At 36.8% G+C, this 16007-nt stretch overlaps 1 protein-coding gene across 2 annotated transcripts in view; it reads left to right on the top strand.

The window, feature by feature from the left end:
- Window positions 1-289: 289 nt before the first annotated feature.
- The window catches only part of SLCO1C1 (solute carrier organic anion transporter family member 1C1), a gene marked incomplete at both ends in the record, with an annotated part of 47579 nt that continues 31861 nt past the window's right edge, over window positions 290-16007 (top strand). For both annotated transcript variants that reach the window (XM_082666524.1, XM_082666525.1), the window contains 3 exons: window positions 290-418; window positions 1536-1677; window positions 12984-13116. In XM_082666524.1, the coding sequence (XP_082522650.1) occupies window positions 290-418; window positions 1536-1677; window positions 12984-13116 (404 nt within the window). The remainder of the gene's footprint in view (window positions 419-1535; window positions 1678-12983; window positions 13117-16007) is intronic.

Below are 16007 nucleotides of genomic sequence, written 5' to 3' on the forward strand. Positions count from 1 at the left end.
TTCTTTGCTATAATGAGGCTTAAACTGGAGGGATTGAGAAAGAATGCTGGCTACAGAGTCCCAAGAGCAGGACTGCTTAATCAGATATCCTGGTCGATTTTAATTGAAAAACTTTGCCAACTTACTGTGGTAAAATGAGGGAACTTCACATCAAGTTATGTCTACAGAATTGTGATCTATTGTGAAATAAAAACATTATCTAATCAACTGCATGGGTTTGAATTAATTTTTTTTTTTTTTTACTTTAAAAATCAACTTTGACAGATCAGAGTCAAGGAATGTTTTCATAATGGACACTTCATCCAAAGAAAATATCCAGTTATTCAGCAAAAATTCAATGCAACCTGTTGGGAGGCCTTCCTTTAAAACAGAATATCCCTCCTCAGAGGAGAAACAACCCTGCTGTGGTGAACTAAAGGTAACAAACAATTAAATGATAAACAACCATAAGTGGTTAACTAAAGAGATAAGAGAATTTGGTGGAGTCCATGCTCTCAGTTCTTGATCCAGTTATTTTCTACACACTATAGCTAGAGGTGAGAAATTTTTTCCACTTTAAAAAGTGACCTTAGATGCAATTTATGAAAACCACACTTTGCTGGGCAGTGAAAGCAATCTTTGCCTGACTATGTAGGTTAAATTACTAAATATTACTTTCCTGGCTCACTTGAATGCCCCTCCGAAACAGAAAGGAGAGAGGTAATGATATTCATTAAATATCTACCATGTACCAGATGTTATGCTATGCACAGTTGTAACATTTAATCTATGAAACATCCATATTATTTCCATTCTATAAATGAAAAATTTGACTTTCCTGGCCACAGAGTAAGGGACAGGGTTCCCTTTTAAATGGTGCTCAACGTGACTCCAAGTTCCTATACTTTCCTTGCATCAAATATTCACTCAACAAATACATACTTTTTTTTTTTTTTCATATAATCTGCCTTATGGATACTCCATCACAAACCCAGGTCTAGCAAAACACACAAGCCAGATATCAAAAAGAATATATTTTTTCATTGAATAAGAATTTGAGTATGAATTTAACTTGAATATGAACTTAAACACAAAGAACAGTAGTTCTACTTTTTCAGTCTGTTATGTTCCCTGCTAGAACATTAACCATTGCTGTGAAATACACTTAATGAGTATTAGACCTGTGATAAGATGTTGAGTATTTGGTTGATGGTTTTTGTTTTATTTTCTTACCTTTCAATGGCTCCTTCCTCTCTCTGCTTCCCCATGCAATGAATCTTCTTTTCAAAGCCAAGACATCTTTGAATGCCCTTTGGGGGAGAGGGGGAGAAAGGGTGGAATTCAACATACATTATGAATGAAAGTCTATTTGAATTTTTAGAACTCTACATGAGCTTGAGGTGGGAAGAAGCCTATTACTTTGCTTGAATGAAATCTTCAGTGGTAACAGGCTTGTTACCTGGTTTGTGGTTTGTGTTTCTGTCTCTCTGTTTAGTAAATTTCCAGTCATATGTCAGGCTGGAGTTAGACTAAGTGTGACCTGTCATATTTTTCAGGTGTTCTTGGGTGCCCTGTCTTTTGTTTACTTTGCCAAAGCACTGGCAGAAGGCTACCTGAAGAGCACCATCACTCAGATAGAGAGAAGGTTTGATATCCCTTCTTCACTGGTGGGAGTTATTGATGGTAGTTTTGAAATTGGTAGGTATTGCAGATGCCTGACTTTACTTTTTTTTTTTTTTTTGCGGTACGCGGGCCTCTCACTGTTGTGGCCTCTCCCGTTGCGGAGCACAGGCTTCGGACGCGCAGGCCCAGCGGCCATGGCTCACGGGCCCAGCCGCTCTGCGGCACGCGGGATCCTCCCGGACCGGGGCACGAACCTGTGTCCCCTGCATCGGCAGGCGGACTCTCAACCACTGTGCCACCAGGGAAGCCCTGACTTTACTTTTAAGTACAAGGTTTCTAGGCACGACTAAATGACATCCTCACTGCATTCTGCTGTCTGCTAATATCAGACTCTATCTGTAAAATCTTATTTGGACAGAGTGTGCCATGGCCTTGTGCTACAGTATAGGCAATTTGTTCTCTCTGAGCAAACAGCAATTAACTTCCTGCCCCAGGTGTTCACTATTATATGACTCACACAAGTTTTCAAGCAGAGTGAGACTTCTCTAGGAGAGAGAGTGAGATGCAGCTGGTATTTTGAGTTAAAAGTATGCAGGAAATGTCCTTACAAAAGAGTTTTATATCCTGGAAGCCCTGTGATTCAAACTTTTCTAGAGCTTCAAAGAAGCTCTAGAAAAATATCTTGTAATGATTTAAGAAGAAGTTAAACTATAAAAGGGGTATTTCTGTCCAGTGGCCTAGAAAGAGGATGAAGGGATTCTATTAACAAGAACACTACAGCAAAACAGGCAATAAAAATTCTACTCTCCGGGTTCTTTGGTTATAGCCATTGACTGTACACTTTGAACTTGAAAAGACCAAGTGATTTTAGTCAGTTTTGGAAGTACTTTAAAGAGTGTAATCCCACTTAGCTTCCTGAGTTGATAAACTAAGGGGCTCTGATTCCTTCTTGAAGTAAACAAAATTAATAGTCTCTGTGGTCCTTCCTGCTTGTTGAGACTCAAATATATGCTATAGTAAAATCTCTAATGGCTCCAGGTTCAGCTTCACTTAAACCTTCAGAAGAGTGAAGGAATATATTTCAACTCTTCAACAATTACTATTCTAGTTCTGTTGGGCTGCACCCGCAGGCCAGCAAGCCCTGTGCTTGTCCAGCTTCAAGACCGAAGAAAGAGCCCAGAGTTAGCGACAGAAACATCAGTGGTTTAACGGATAGGGGGAACTTACACGTCTGAAGCAAGGTCCTGGAGCAACAAGCCACCGTGTGCGGCTGACTGCAGGCAGGACATGGCGGCAGTCTTCTCTCCCAGGGAGGAGGGGGAGATTACCAGTTATAGGGGGAATTGACTTCAGGTTGGCTCATTGGTTACCAGGGAAACCAGTAGGTGGCACGCCCCCTCACTGCCGCTTTGACAAGCTATCCTAGGGAGGTGTTCTGATCTAAAATTAGAACAGTCACTAGCTGAAGGGGCAAATATACAGGAAGGTTGGTAGTGTGAGTAGCGTGTAGATGAAGCAGGCACTGGTTGAGCAGGGAATGTACACAGAGCAAAAGAAGAGCCATCTTGGGTGGCCTGATCATACACGTTCATACTGTATATATCAGTTCTTACCCTAAATATCAGAGAAAGAATTAAAAGAGTGAATAGGTAACCTTTTACCTTCAGGCTTTTACTTCCCAAATCCATCTTTCAGCACCCTACCAGAAAAAGATTTCTTGGTTCAGTGCTAGTCAAACATTAATGTTCACGCAAATGACTGGACAATTGTGTTAAAATGCATAGACTGATTCTGTAAGAAGGGAAGTAAGATCCTGCATATCTAACAAGCTCCAATACGATGTTGATGCTATTCAGCAATGGGCTGCACTTTGTGTAACAAGTTTCTAAAACACCTGATCATATCACTACCTTGTGTAAGCTAATTGGAGACGCCTGGAGAGTTGATTTATTCCTTGATGACTGCCCTGCCTACAACCCTAAATGGAATGAAAGTCCATGGAGAGTCAAGGTAAGGGTAACACTGCATCAGGAGAAGAAACAAGTATGAAGAGGAAGCTGGGTGCAGATCAAAAGAATAAATCAGACTTACAGAAAGAAGAAGAAATGAGCAGACAGAAAATTACATATGAAGTGAGTCATTGATTATTGCTCACTCTAGATCATAGTATAAAAACATTTTGTAGCTGAAGAGACTTGGGAAGAATCTGGTCCAAATTTTTCTTAGATTCCCAGACCCCAATGCAAAACTTGAGAGGGTCTATATTTAATAGAGAGTACTAATGTTGCACAGGAAGTAAAAAAAGGGCCCTGAGTCTAAATTCATATTAATTCTTCCAGACCATTCTAAGGATAGAAACTGTTTATTGGATTAGATGCAATAAAAGTCCTCTGACTTCCATTGCAAAACTTTATCCCAAATATCACAGGTTTGCTCTAGTTATTTGCAATCCCTAGTTTTCCAGAAAAGTGGGTTTCCTGACCATAATTTTAATTTACTCCTTTTGCCTCTCTTCATATTCCTCCTTCCAGAGCTCTGGACCCATTCCCACCCTCTGTCTCTAGCTTTAAATTCTTCTATTTTTTGCAGAACAATTTCATTTATCCTTTGACATCAATTGGCATTATCATCTAACATCTGCCTACTGGATACTCAATTTCTTCCCAAGTAAAGTATTTTCTTGTAACAAGGACTCTTTCTCCAAAAATGACAGAGAGTTTCCAAGAAAATAAAATGTTTTCTTATCAAGACCTACTAATATTTGCAGATATTAATTCTTTGTTTCAAATATTTTTCCATGTATTTTCTTCTAAATATTTAAAACTTTTGCCTTTTACATTTTAGTATTTAGTCAACTTGACATAGATGTTTTTAGATACACTTTTTTTTTTATAAATTTATTTATTTTTGCTGTGTTGGGTCTTCGTTTCTGTGTGAGGGCTATCTCTAGTTGCGGCAAGCGGGGGCCACTCTTCATCGCGGTGCGCGGGCCTCTCACTATCGCGGCCTCTCCTATTGCCGAGCACAGGCTCCAGATGCGCAGGCTCAGTAGTTGTGGCTCACGGGCCTAGCCGCTCCGCGGCACATGGGATCCTCCCAGACCAGGGCTCGAACCCGTGTCCCCTGCATTAGCAGGCAGATTCTCAACCACTGCGCCACCAGGGAAGCCCAATACACTTTGTTTTTTAAGGCAGTTTGGGGTTCACAGCAAAAGTGAGCAGAACGTACAAAGATTTCCCATAAACCCCGTCCCCACACATGCACGGCCTCCCCCATTATCAACATCCCTCACCACAGTGGTACATTCATTACAGTTGATGACCTACAGTGATACCTCATTATCATCCACAGTCCAGAGTTGACGTTAAGGCTCACTCTTGGTGTTGTATACTCTGTGGGACTGAACAAACGTATAATGACATGTATCCACTATTATAGTATCATACAGAGCACTTTTAATGCCCTAAAAATCCTGTGTGCTCTGCCTATTTATCCATCCCTACCCCCTACCCCTTGGTAACCACTGATCTTTTTACTGTCTCCATAGTTTTGCCTGTTTCAGAATGTTATACAGTTGGAATCATACAGTATGTAGCCTTTTCAGATTGGCTTCTTTCACATGGCAATAAGCATTTAAGGTTCTTCCATGTCTTTTCATGACTGGATAACTCATTTCTTTTTAGCACTGAATAATAATCTATTTCTGAATGGACCTTAGTTTATTTATCTATTCATCTAGTGAACTTCTTGATTGCTTCCAAGTTTGGGCAATTATAAAGAAAGCTACTGTAAACATCTGTGTGTGCAGATTTTTGTGGGGATATAAATTTTCAACTCTTTTGGGTAAATACAAAGGAGCATAGTTGCTGTGTCTTATGGGAAGAATATGTTTAGTTTTGTAAGATACCACCAAATTGTCTTCCAAAGTGGCTGTACCATTTGGAATGAGAGTTCAACAATAAATGAGAGTTCTTGTTGCTCCACACCCTCAGCAGCATTTAATGTTTTGGATTTTGGCCATTCTAATAGATATGTAGTGGTGTTTCATGGTTTCTTAATTTGCAGTTTCCTGATGACATACGATGCTGAACATCTTTTTGTGTGTTTATTTGCCATCTGTGTACCTTCTTTGGTGATTTGTCCATCGAGGTATTTGGTCCATGTTTTAAACAGGTTGTTTGTATTCTTATTATTGGGTTTTAAGAGTTCTTTGTGTATTTTGGATAACAGTCCTTTATCTGATATGGCTTTTGCAAATATTTTCTCTTGGTATGTGGTTTGTCTTTTAAGTCTCTTAACATCATCTTTCATAGAGCAGAAATTTTTAATTTTAATAAAGTCCAGCTTATCAATTTTTTCTTTCATGGATTAGGCTTTTGGTGTTGCATCTAAAAAGTCATCACCAAACCCACAGTCTTCTAGGTTTTCTCTTATGTTATCTTCTAGAAGTTTTATAGTTTTGCATTTTACATTTAGGTCTGTGATCCATTTTGAGTTTATTTTTGTGAAGACTGTAAAGTCTGTGTCTAGATTCAGTTTTGTTGTGTTTTTTTGCATGTGGATGTCAAGTTCTTCCAGCACCATTTATTGAAAAGACTACCTTTGCTCTATTGTATTGCCTTTATTCCTTTCTCAAAGACCAGTTAACTGTATTTATGTAGTCTGTTTCTGGGCTATCTGTTCTGTTCATGTATCTATTTATCTATTCTTTCACCAGTGTCACACTGTCTTGATTACTGTGGCTTTAGAGTATGTCTTGAAATTGGGTAGTGTAAGTCTTCCAACTCTTGTTTTTCTGCAATATCTTGTTGGCTATTCTGGGTATTTTATTTGTCCATAAAAACTTTAGAATCAGTTTGTCACTATCCACAAATAACTTGCTGTGATTTTGATTAAGATTGCATTGAATGCATAGATCAAGTAGGAAAGAAATGACATCTTGACAATACTGAGTCTTCCTATCCATGAACATAAGATATCTCTCCATTTATTGAGTTATTTGATTTCTTTAGTCAGAGTTTTATAGTTCTCTTCATATAGATCTTGTACATATTTTGTTAAATTTATACTTATTTCATTTTAGGGGGTGCTAATGTAAATGGTATCATGTTTTTAAATTCCTGCTTTTCACTGCTGACATATAGGAAAGTGACTGACTTCTGTGTATTAACCCTGTATCTTGCAACCCTGCTATAATCATGTATTAGTTACAGGAGTTCTTTTGTTAATTCTCTCAGATTTTCTACAAAAATGGTCATGTCTTATGGGAACAAAGCTAGTTTTATTTCTTCCTTCGCAATCTGTATACCTTTATTTCCTTTTCTTGTCCAGTTGCATTAAGTAGGACTCCCCGTACAATATTGAAAAGCAATGGTGAGAGGAGATAGCCTTGCCTTGTGCCTGATCTTAGTGGAAAAGCTTTGAATTTCTTACCATTAAGTATGATATTAGCTGTAGTTTTTGGTAGTTTTTTTTTTTTTTTAATCAAGTTGAGGACATTCCTCTCTCTTCCAAGTTTATGGAGTTTTTTTTTCTTTTTTTTTTAATCATGATTGGTTGTAGAGTTTTGTCAAATGCTTTTTCTGCATATATTGATATGATCATGTGATTTTTCTTCTTTAGCCTGTTGATATGATGGATTACATTAATTGATTTTCTAATGGTGAACCAGCCCTGCAAACCTGGGATAAATCCCGCTTGGTCTTAATGTACAATTATTTCTCCATATTGTTGGATTTGATTTGCTAATATGTTGTTGAGGATTTTTGCACATATGTTCAGGAGATATATTAGTTTGTTGTTTTCTTTTCTTGTAATGCTTTTTCTGGTTTTTGTATTAGGGTAATGTTGCACTTGTAGAATTAGGAACTGTTCCCTCTCTATCTTCTGAAAGAGATTGTAGAGAATTAGTATAATTTCTTCATTAACTGTTTGGAAAATTCACCAGTGAATCTACTTGGACCTGGTACTTTCTGTTATAGAAGGATATTAATTATTGGTTCAATTTCTTTAATAGATATAGGTATATTCAGATTAACTGTATCTCCCTATGTGAGTGTTGGCAGATTGTGTCTTTCAATTTGAATTCCTCCCTCCCATCCTTTGTATCACTGCTATTATTCATTTTATTTCACTTATACATAAGCAAACATGCATACATAAGAATACATCATTGAACACATTTTTGATATTATTATTTTGAACAAACTGTTATCTGCTAGATCAATTAAGAATAAGAAAAATAAGTTTTAAATTTACCATCACTTATTTCTTCTCTGATGCTCATCCTTTCTTTATGTAGATCTGAGTTTCTGAATTTTATTATTATTTTTTTTCTCTGAAGAGCTTCTTTTAACATTTCATGAAAGGCAGGTCTACTGGAAACACATTTCCTCAATATTTGTCTGAGAAAGTATTTCTTCTTTGCTTTTGAAGGATAACTTCAGAGGGTACAGAACTTTAGGTTGGTGGGGGTTTTTTCTCTCAACGCTTCAAAAATTTTTTCTACACTCTTTTCTTGTTTGCATGGTTTCTGAAGAGAAATAAGATGTAATTCTTAGTTTCCTCCTCTATAGGTAAGGTGAGTTTTCTTTTTTTATAAATTATCTCTTATATTTGATTTTCTGTAGTTTGAAAATTATATGTCTAGTTTAGATTTTTTGGCATTTATCCTGCTCATTGTTCTCTTAGCTTCCTGGATCTGTGGTTTGGTGTGTGATATTAATTTGGTAGAAATTCTCAATCGTCATTATTTTAAATATTTCTTCTATTCCTTTGACTCTTGCTTCTCTTTCTGGAATTCCCATTACCTGTACGTTACGCCTCTTATAGTTCCATGTCCTTGGATATTCTGTTCTGGTTTTTTTTTTCCAGTCTCTTTTTCTCTTTGCTTTTAAGTTTTGGTGTTTTCTATTGATATATCCTCAAGCTCAGAGATTCTTTCTTCAACTGTGTCCAGTCTACCAACAAGCCTATCAAAGGCATTCTTTATTTCTGTTCCCGTGTTATTGTTCTCTAGCATTTTTTTTTGATCTTTCTCAGAATTTCCATCTCTCTGATTTACATTGCCCATTTGTTCTTGCATGCTCTTTAGTTTTTCCCTTAGACCTCTTGACATCTTAATCATAGTTGTCTTAAATTTCTAGTCAGACAACTCCAAAATCTCTGCCATGTCTGGTTCTGATTCTTGCTGTCTCTTCAAAAAGGTTTTCTTTTTACTTTCAGTATGTCTTATAATTTTTTCCTTCATAGCCAGAAATGATGTACTGGGTAAAAGGAACTGCTATAAATAGGCCTTTAGTAATATGATGGTATTGTGTGAGGGAGAGAAAGTATTCTATAGTCCTATGGGTCTCAGGCTCTTAGTGAGCCTATGCCTCTGGACTGTGAACTTTAGATGTGCTTCTCAGTCCCCTTATCCCTCATTGATGGGACAGGATAGCTAGAACAGCTGAAGTTGGGTATTTCCCTTCCCCCAGGTCAGTTGGGCTCTGATAATGCCCCAGCAGGTTAGACTCTGGTTACTAGTTTCCCCTAAAAGCAGACTTTCTTAAGAAAAACAGAGTGCTCTGCTGTATTTCAAAATGGTTTCCTTTCCCCTCCCCATGCTGCAAGCACAAAAGTTTTATTCTCCAATATTCACTGTGAGAACCTAATTGAGCTCCTGAAGTAAAACTCACAAAAGAGTGTGTGCCCTCAGTCACTGGGTCCCTCTGGAGTTTTTCTCTCTCAGAATTGCTGATGCTGAGCCTCCTGTCAGTTATAATTCAGGTTTTTCTTACCATAACACTTGTTCCCAAGGAGATTTATTGTTGTGGATTTCTGTTCCAGCTGGCCACAATTCTCTGCATTTGCCTATTGGTCTCTCCAATTTTGGGGACAGCAGTTTGCCCTATGACCCCATCTTTCTGACAGATCTAAGAAGAGTTGTTGATTTTTCAACTTTTTACTTGGTGTTAGGATAAAGTGGATACTTCTAGCTTCTTACATGCTGGACCAGAAAGGCATATCCTTAAAATACAATTTTTTTTAATACAAAGTCAGGTAGCAATCTCTTTATATTATTATAACGAATTGTCCAATCAGCACTAGTTCAATATATACTTAACCCAGTTATTTGCAATACCCTCTTTATCATATATTAACTTATCACTTAGGTGTAAATCTTTCCATAAGTCTGTTGATCCCTGACTCAATACAAGACTGTCTTCTTGATTAATAGTTTTATAATTAGCTCTGTTACTAGGTAGGAAAATTTCCAACTTTTCCATCAAATTTTTTCTTGGCTCTACTTGGAATAGTTTCCTGAAACATCCAATTTTGGTTTGACTGAAATTGCATAGAATTTATATATCAAATCAGATAACTGAAATTTTATGTTATGAGTCTTTCCATCCAAGAACATGGTATATATCTCAATTTAGTTATTCTTTTATATAGCTTTCAGTATTATATTTATAATCTATAAATATACTACTTATATTTTGTTAGATTTATTCCTACATATTTAAAGTTTTTGTTGCTATTGTGAAAAGAATTTTTGTTACATTTCTTATTTAGTAATTCCTGGAATACTGGAAGAGTATTAATATCTAATGTTATACAGCAGTCTTGCTGAATTTATGTTAATTTTAATTGATTGTCTATAGATGCTGTAGAGTTTCCTGAACAATCATATTGTCTGAAACAGAAGACAACTGTATATCATCCTTTCCAATTATTAGATTTATTATTTCTTGTTCTTGCCTTATTGCATTGGGCTCAGTACTATGTCCAATAGAAGTAGTGACAGTGAGCATCCTTCTCTTGTATCTTAACTTAATGAAAATACTTTAAAAATTTCACCATTAAACAATATCTGTGCTGTGCAGTTTTCTTTTGTTGTTTTTTTTTTTTTTTTTTTTTTTGCGGTACGTGGGCCTCTCACTGCTGTGGCCTCTCCCGTTACGGACGGAGCACAGGCTCTGGACGCGCAGGCTCAGCGGCCATGGCTCACGGGCCCAGCCGCTCCGCGGCATGTGGGATCTTCCTGGACCGGGGCACGAACCCACGTCCCCTGCATTGGCAGGCGGACTCTCAACCACTGCGCCACCAGGGAAGCCCTGCTGTGCAGTTTTGATAGATACAGTTTAAAAGTTAATTTGCTCAGATTTTTTTCTTATTATAAATGGTTAATTATATTAAATGTTTTACATCTCTCAAGATAACCATGGAATTTTTCCTCTTCCATTATTTAATATAGAGCTTTAATTAATAGATTTCTTATTTGGTGGTACGCTTGCACTCCTAGAATAAACTGCATTTGGTCTCTTCTTTCATTGTGCTTGTCTAGTTTGAATTGCAAGGGTATATTGGTCTTATAGCAGGAGTTGGGTAGCCTTCTTTTCTGTTATCTGAAGTACTGTGTGTGGGTGTGGGGAGAGAAAGAGAGAGAAAAAGAGTAAGAGAGAAAGAGAGAAAATCTAGTACTTGAAAATTTGATAAAATGTATTTGTAAACCTCTCTGGACCTGTTGTCTTTTTCAGAAGTTAGTGATAGTAGATGTGAAAGAATATTGATATCCAACTTGATTTTTTAAAGATTATACATCACTATTTATTTCCTAAGTGTATCTTCTGAGAACTCAGAAAAGATACTAAATAAAGGAAGCAAAAACTTCTACAGACATCACAGAAGCTCAAATGGTATTATGTAGTGTTTGGCATACCCACTAATGTAACACAGAAACAACCTGTAAACATGAGTCCTTTACTGTGACATGTTGGTGGTATGGGAGTTGGGGAGGGAGATACTGGTGGTGGTGGTGGGGACACATTACCTATAAACTGAAAGTCAACTTTCACTTCAGTTTGGTTTATTTACTGTGACACATTAGCAAAACTATAGACATAATTATCAATATGGTACAAAATTTCTTCTACTAAGTACTTAAATGTCAAATGAGAAATTTCATACTCAAGTTTTTTTGATATGCAAATTCAAAAGAGCTTAATTCTTCCTGGAGCCATAAAGCCTGGAGCCACTGTAGCCTAGAGCAAGCTTTTTTCACTATTGCTATTGCCCTCAAGGTTACAAAAATTGCTGCTCTTTTTGCACTTGACTAAAGCTGGCAATGTGAATAAACAGTAGTACATTAGATGATTGCTTACAGATGTAAGGAAACTACTCTTTCTGGAAAATTGAAAACATTGAGAACGTCAAAGCAAGGCCACCCAACAGCCATCACAATCAATTGCTGGAGAATTGCTAAGTTTTACTTTATCTAACACCACAGTCCTTAAAAACTAAATATTCCAAATGCAAATAGCTAAAACTTTAAAGCTCCTTGAAATCTAAGACCCTAAGCAATGTTTATCAAAGCATGTTCCAGGAACCATCTCTGTCAACACATTTGAACTAGTATTAAAAATGCAGATTTCTTGGCCTGCATCCCTCTCCCCAATCCATGAAATCAGAAACTGTTGAGAGCTGTCAAGATTCTGCATTTTTAATGTTTCCATTTCCCCCACCACTCCTTTCCAGTAATTTTTGTGCACAGCAAGGCATTAGAAAATCTTCCTTAAAGGATGTTTAATCAGTTAACACCATCATCAACTAAAAGTAATTTATCACGTCCTTCACTAGAGATATTTTAGAAAGGCTTAAGTCCCACCTTCAAAAAAATGTATTCTTTATTTTTTTAAAAAAGAGATGGGTATAATTTATGGAGACTTTCTATTTTATAAAATTTGTATTATGAGCATACATTGAGTTTATATAATTGATGTATTTCTGAAGTTATGTGGAGTAATTTTTATTTGTATTTTGAATCTTATATTTTTATAAAAATTATATAAATATGCATTTCATAATTTGATTTCATTTAAAGTGAGGTACAGTTGTGTTTGTTTTTTCTTTCGGAAATATCAGCTAAAGCAATACTATATGATGTATGTTTCAAGAGCGAATGGGAAACCAATAGAAGTTTTAATAGAAAATGTGAACAAATGAAGAGTAATACAGTTTACTTCAAAATCACCAAGGAAAATTTAAGAGAACAACTAAAGGAAGTCTTCTACAATTTGATTTACTGATAAAACACTTTAAATGGACACATAATTAAGGTGGATGAAAACAAGGTAGAAGGGTTGTTTATAAAAATATCAATATTTTGACAAAAGGATGAGATGATTGAAATAATGAGTCTGAAGATAGTTCCAGTCATCTCAGATTAAAGGAAAGAAAGACAAATGATGGGGAAGATGGTGGGAGATGGTTTAGTCAAAACAAAACATTGCCGAACCTGCTATAGACATTCATTCATTTAGTTATAGTCATTTAGTTATGCTGATGACTTTTTCTAAGTTGTCTAACTTATGAACATTTTATTCTTTTCCCCAAAGGAAATCTCTTAGTTATAACATTTGTTAGCTACTTTGGAGCCAAACTTCACAGGCCAAAAATAATTGGAGCAGGGTGCCTAATCATGGGCGTTGGAACATTGCTCATTGCAATGCCTCATTTCTTCATGGAGCAGTAAGTCTAAAGCAAACATCTTTTTCTTGCCTTAACAAACAACTGCATGATGATTACAATTAATTATTTAAATTTAAGAAAATAACTCCTGTCTTAAACCGTGATAATTTATATCTTATTTTTATTACATCCACTTTGGGCAAAATTTCAAAAGGCTAACAATTTCACTTATGATTTAATAATCTGTAAAAAATTTTTTTCAATATACTACTATGTATTTATGTCAACAAAATTTAAAGGGAAAATTTCACTATTATGCCTTCTTTCAAATGCTTTAACTTAGATGTGGAGGCAAAATATATAAGTAAAGAGAAAGTAATAAATTATGTGGTAAATGTCAAATGAGTGTCAAAGGGGTAATAAATGAATGCTACAGACAGTATGCTGGATCATGGTACAACTGACTGGCAGATTATTGACTTAGGGATACATGACCAACTGAAATAACTATACGATGTTCAAATATTATCTCATAGAACTTTCTCAGTGGAAGTGGGGGTGCTTGTATTCTTTAACCCTGAAGTTTACTGTTGATACTTTTGTTAGTTCTTGCATACAACTTTAGTATTTCCAAAGATTTTGTCGTATCATTTCACCTTTACAACAACCTGTGAGGCAGGAGAGCATATTTTATCTTTTTTAAATTTTAGAGCTAAGGACCATGACCTAGAGAGTCTGGTGACCTTCTCGGGGTTAGGTGTCTTCTAATTATAGAACTGGATTCTTAAAACCAGCATTAGGACTTCTTCACACATATATATGTTGCTTCTCCTCTGTGGTCGCCCATTGTCTACTGAGCCAAGTGACTACCAAGAGGTTTTAAAGCAAGAGAATGTTTTAGGAAATTATGTATCAAGTAATTCTTTGATGACTGTCCACTCTAGACCATCATACCATGACATTTGAGATCTGGAGAGACTTAGAAATGATCTGGTCCAAACGTTTTCTTGGATTCCCAGGTCACTTATATAATTTGATTTTGACTTCTGTGTCCAATCTGTAAAGATCACAGAATCCTCTGTGTGGGATCTTTCCTACCTATTTGGGTGGTTTCTCTGGCCACTTTGTCTTTACATGAAGAGGGATCTGTGGCTTCAAGACTTCTGCCTACTCTTTGGACACCTATCTGGCCTCCTCTCCACAGGGCAGAAGTTTCCTTAGATCACTGAGGTTATGCAAAGGTGTTATATGTGGCCAGTGGGTAAGGAGGAGACAAAGGAGAAGGCTGAGGAAAAGGGTCTCCAATCCACCTAACTCCTGACTGATCCATAGCTGTGTTATCTGTTCTAGTCATTGAACTTCCATGCAACAGTTCGCTCAGAGTGGGGGAAAAGAGTTCCACTACTAAAACTATTAAAATTTCAAAGTAGGTTCAGAGGCTAGATAAATCCTTGACCCTTGACCTAACTCATTCTGCAGTGCATCAGTAGCTCTTCTACATGAATTTGGGCATGTCATCTAACCTTCCTAGGCCTCAGTTTATAATACCTTAAAATAGGTATTACAGGTATTAAAAATAATACTTAGCTTGTAATGTTGTTGCAAATATTAAATGGAATGACACAGGTAAAATGCTTACCAAGTTTCCTGACATAACTAGGAGTTGTGTCATTCTTGTTGTGTGTTGTTTTCAACCCTCCTCAGATAATTAAGCCAGCTGGTTTCAACCAGAGATAGCAATGAGTTGTCTCAAAGGTGTTGCATTGAGATTAATAATAGTGTTACTTCAAGTTGATGACAAATATAACGTACTAATAAAGAAAACCAGAAGGAGAAGTACAGCTAAGAGAAGCCAGACAGGCTAGTGCTGACAAAGGGTGCCAAACAAACACAGATTCTTATCAACCACCTTTTGTATGTTGAAAGATATATTTGTTCATTTATTATTTAGTGTCTGCCATTTGTCTGGTACTGTGCCAGGTAATGGGGAAAAAACAAAATGAAATAAAACAAAAAAAAACCCCATACACAGTTCTTTCCTTCATGAAGTTTGCTGTCTACTGAGGATTACTACAATAACTTCTTTCCAACCTTTCACAGCATTAGTCACTAACTGGGTACTTATCCAAAATGTAATTTTTGTTCTGTCAATGAGGAGTGTACTCTGTCTGCCTAGCAGACATACCCTCAATGTGCAACTAAACATAATATTAATTATAGATATCAATTATTGAGGGACTACCCCCAACAGACTGTGTTCAGCCTTATGTGTGTTAGTTCACCTAACTCATGAATTTTTTTAACATCTTTATTGGAGTATAATTGCTTTACAATGGTGTTAGTTTCTGCTTTATAACAAAGTGAATCAGTTATACATATACATATGTCTCCATATCTCTTCCCTCTTGCATCTCCCTCCCTCCCACCCTCCCTATCCCACCCCTCTAGGCAGTCACAAAGCACTGAGCTGATCTCCCTGTGCTATGTGGCTGCTTCCCACTACCTATCTATTTTACGCATCTAACTCATGAATTTAATAAATATGTATTGATCATTGTTCTAGGTAACGGGGATAGAATAGTGACAAAAATCTCTGCTCTCATGGATCTTACTAGGAAGAGACAGATAATAAATAAACAGACAAATAATGAGATATGCCAGAAATGTTAAGTGCTACAGAGAAAAATAACCCAGGGAGACATATAAGAGTGTGCAGAGCGTTGCAGTTTAAAGTAGGGTTTTCAGGGGATGGCTCACTGAGATGGTGACCTTTGTGAAGGGCTGAAAGAGATGAGGAGACAGCCATACAGACATCTGGGGAAGAAGATTCCAGGCTAAATGAACAGTGAATGGGACATTCCTGCAGGAGGAGGGAGTCAGGCATGTGGTCTACTGCAGGGATGAGCAAGGGGACAGTGTGAGGGGGTACAGAGGAGACGTCAAGGTTGTAT

This window comes from Grampus griseus (assembly GCF_964374135.1).
Source record: "Grampus griseus genome assembly, chromosome: 11".
In the NCBI taxonomy this organism is placed as follows: domain Eukaryota; kingdom Metazoa; phylum Chordata; class Mammalia; order Artiodactyla; family Delphinidae; genus Grampus; species Grampus griseus.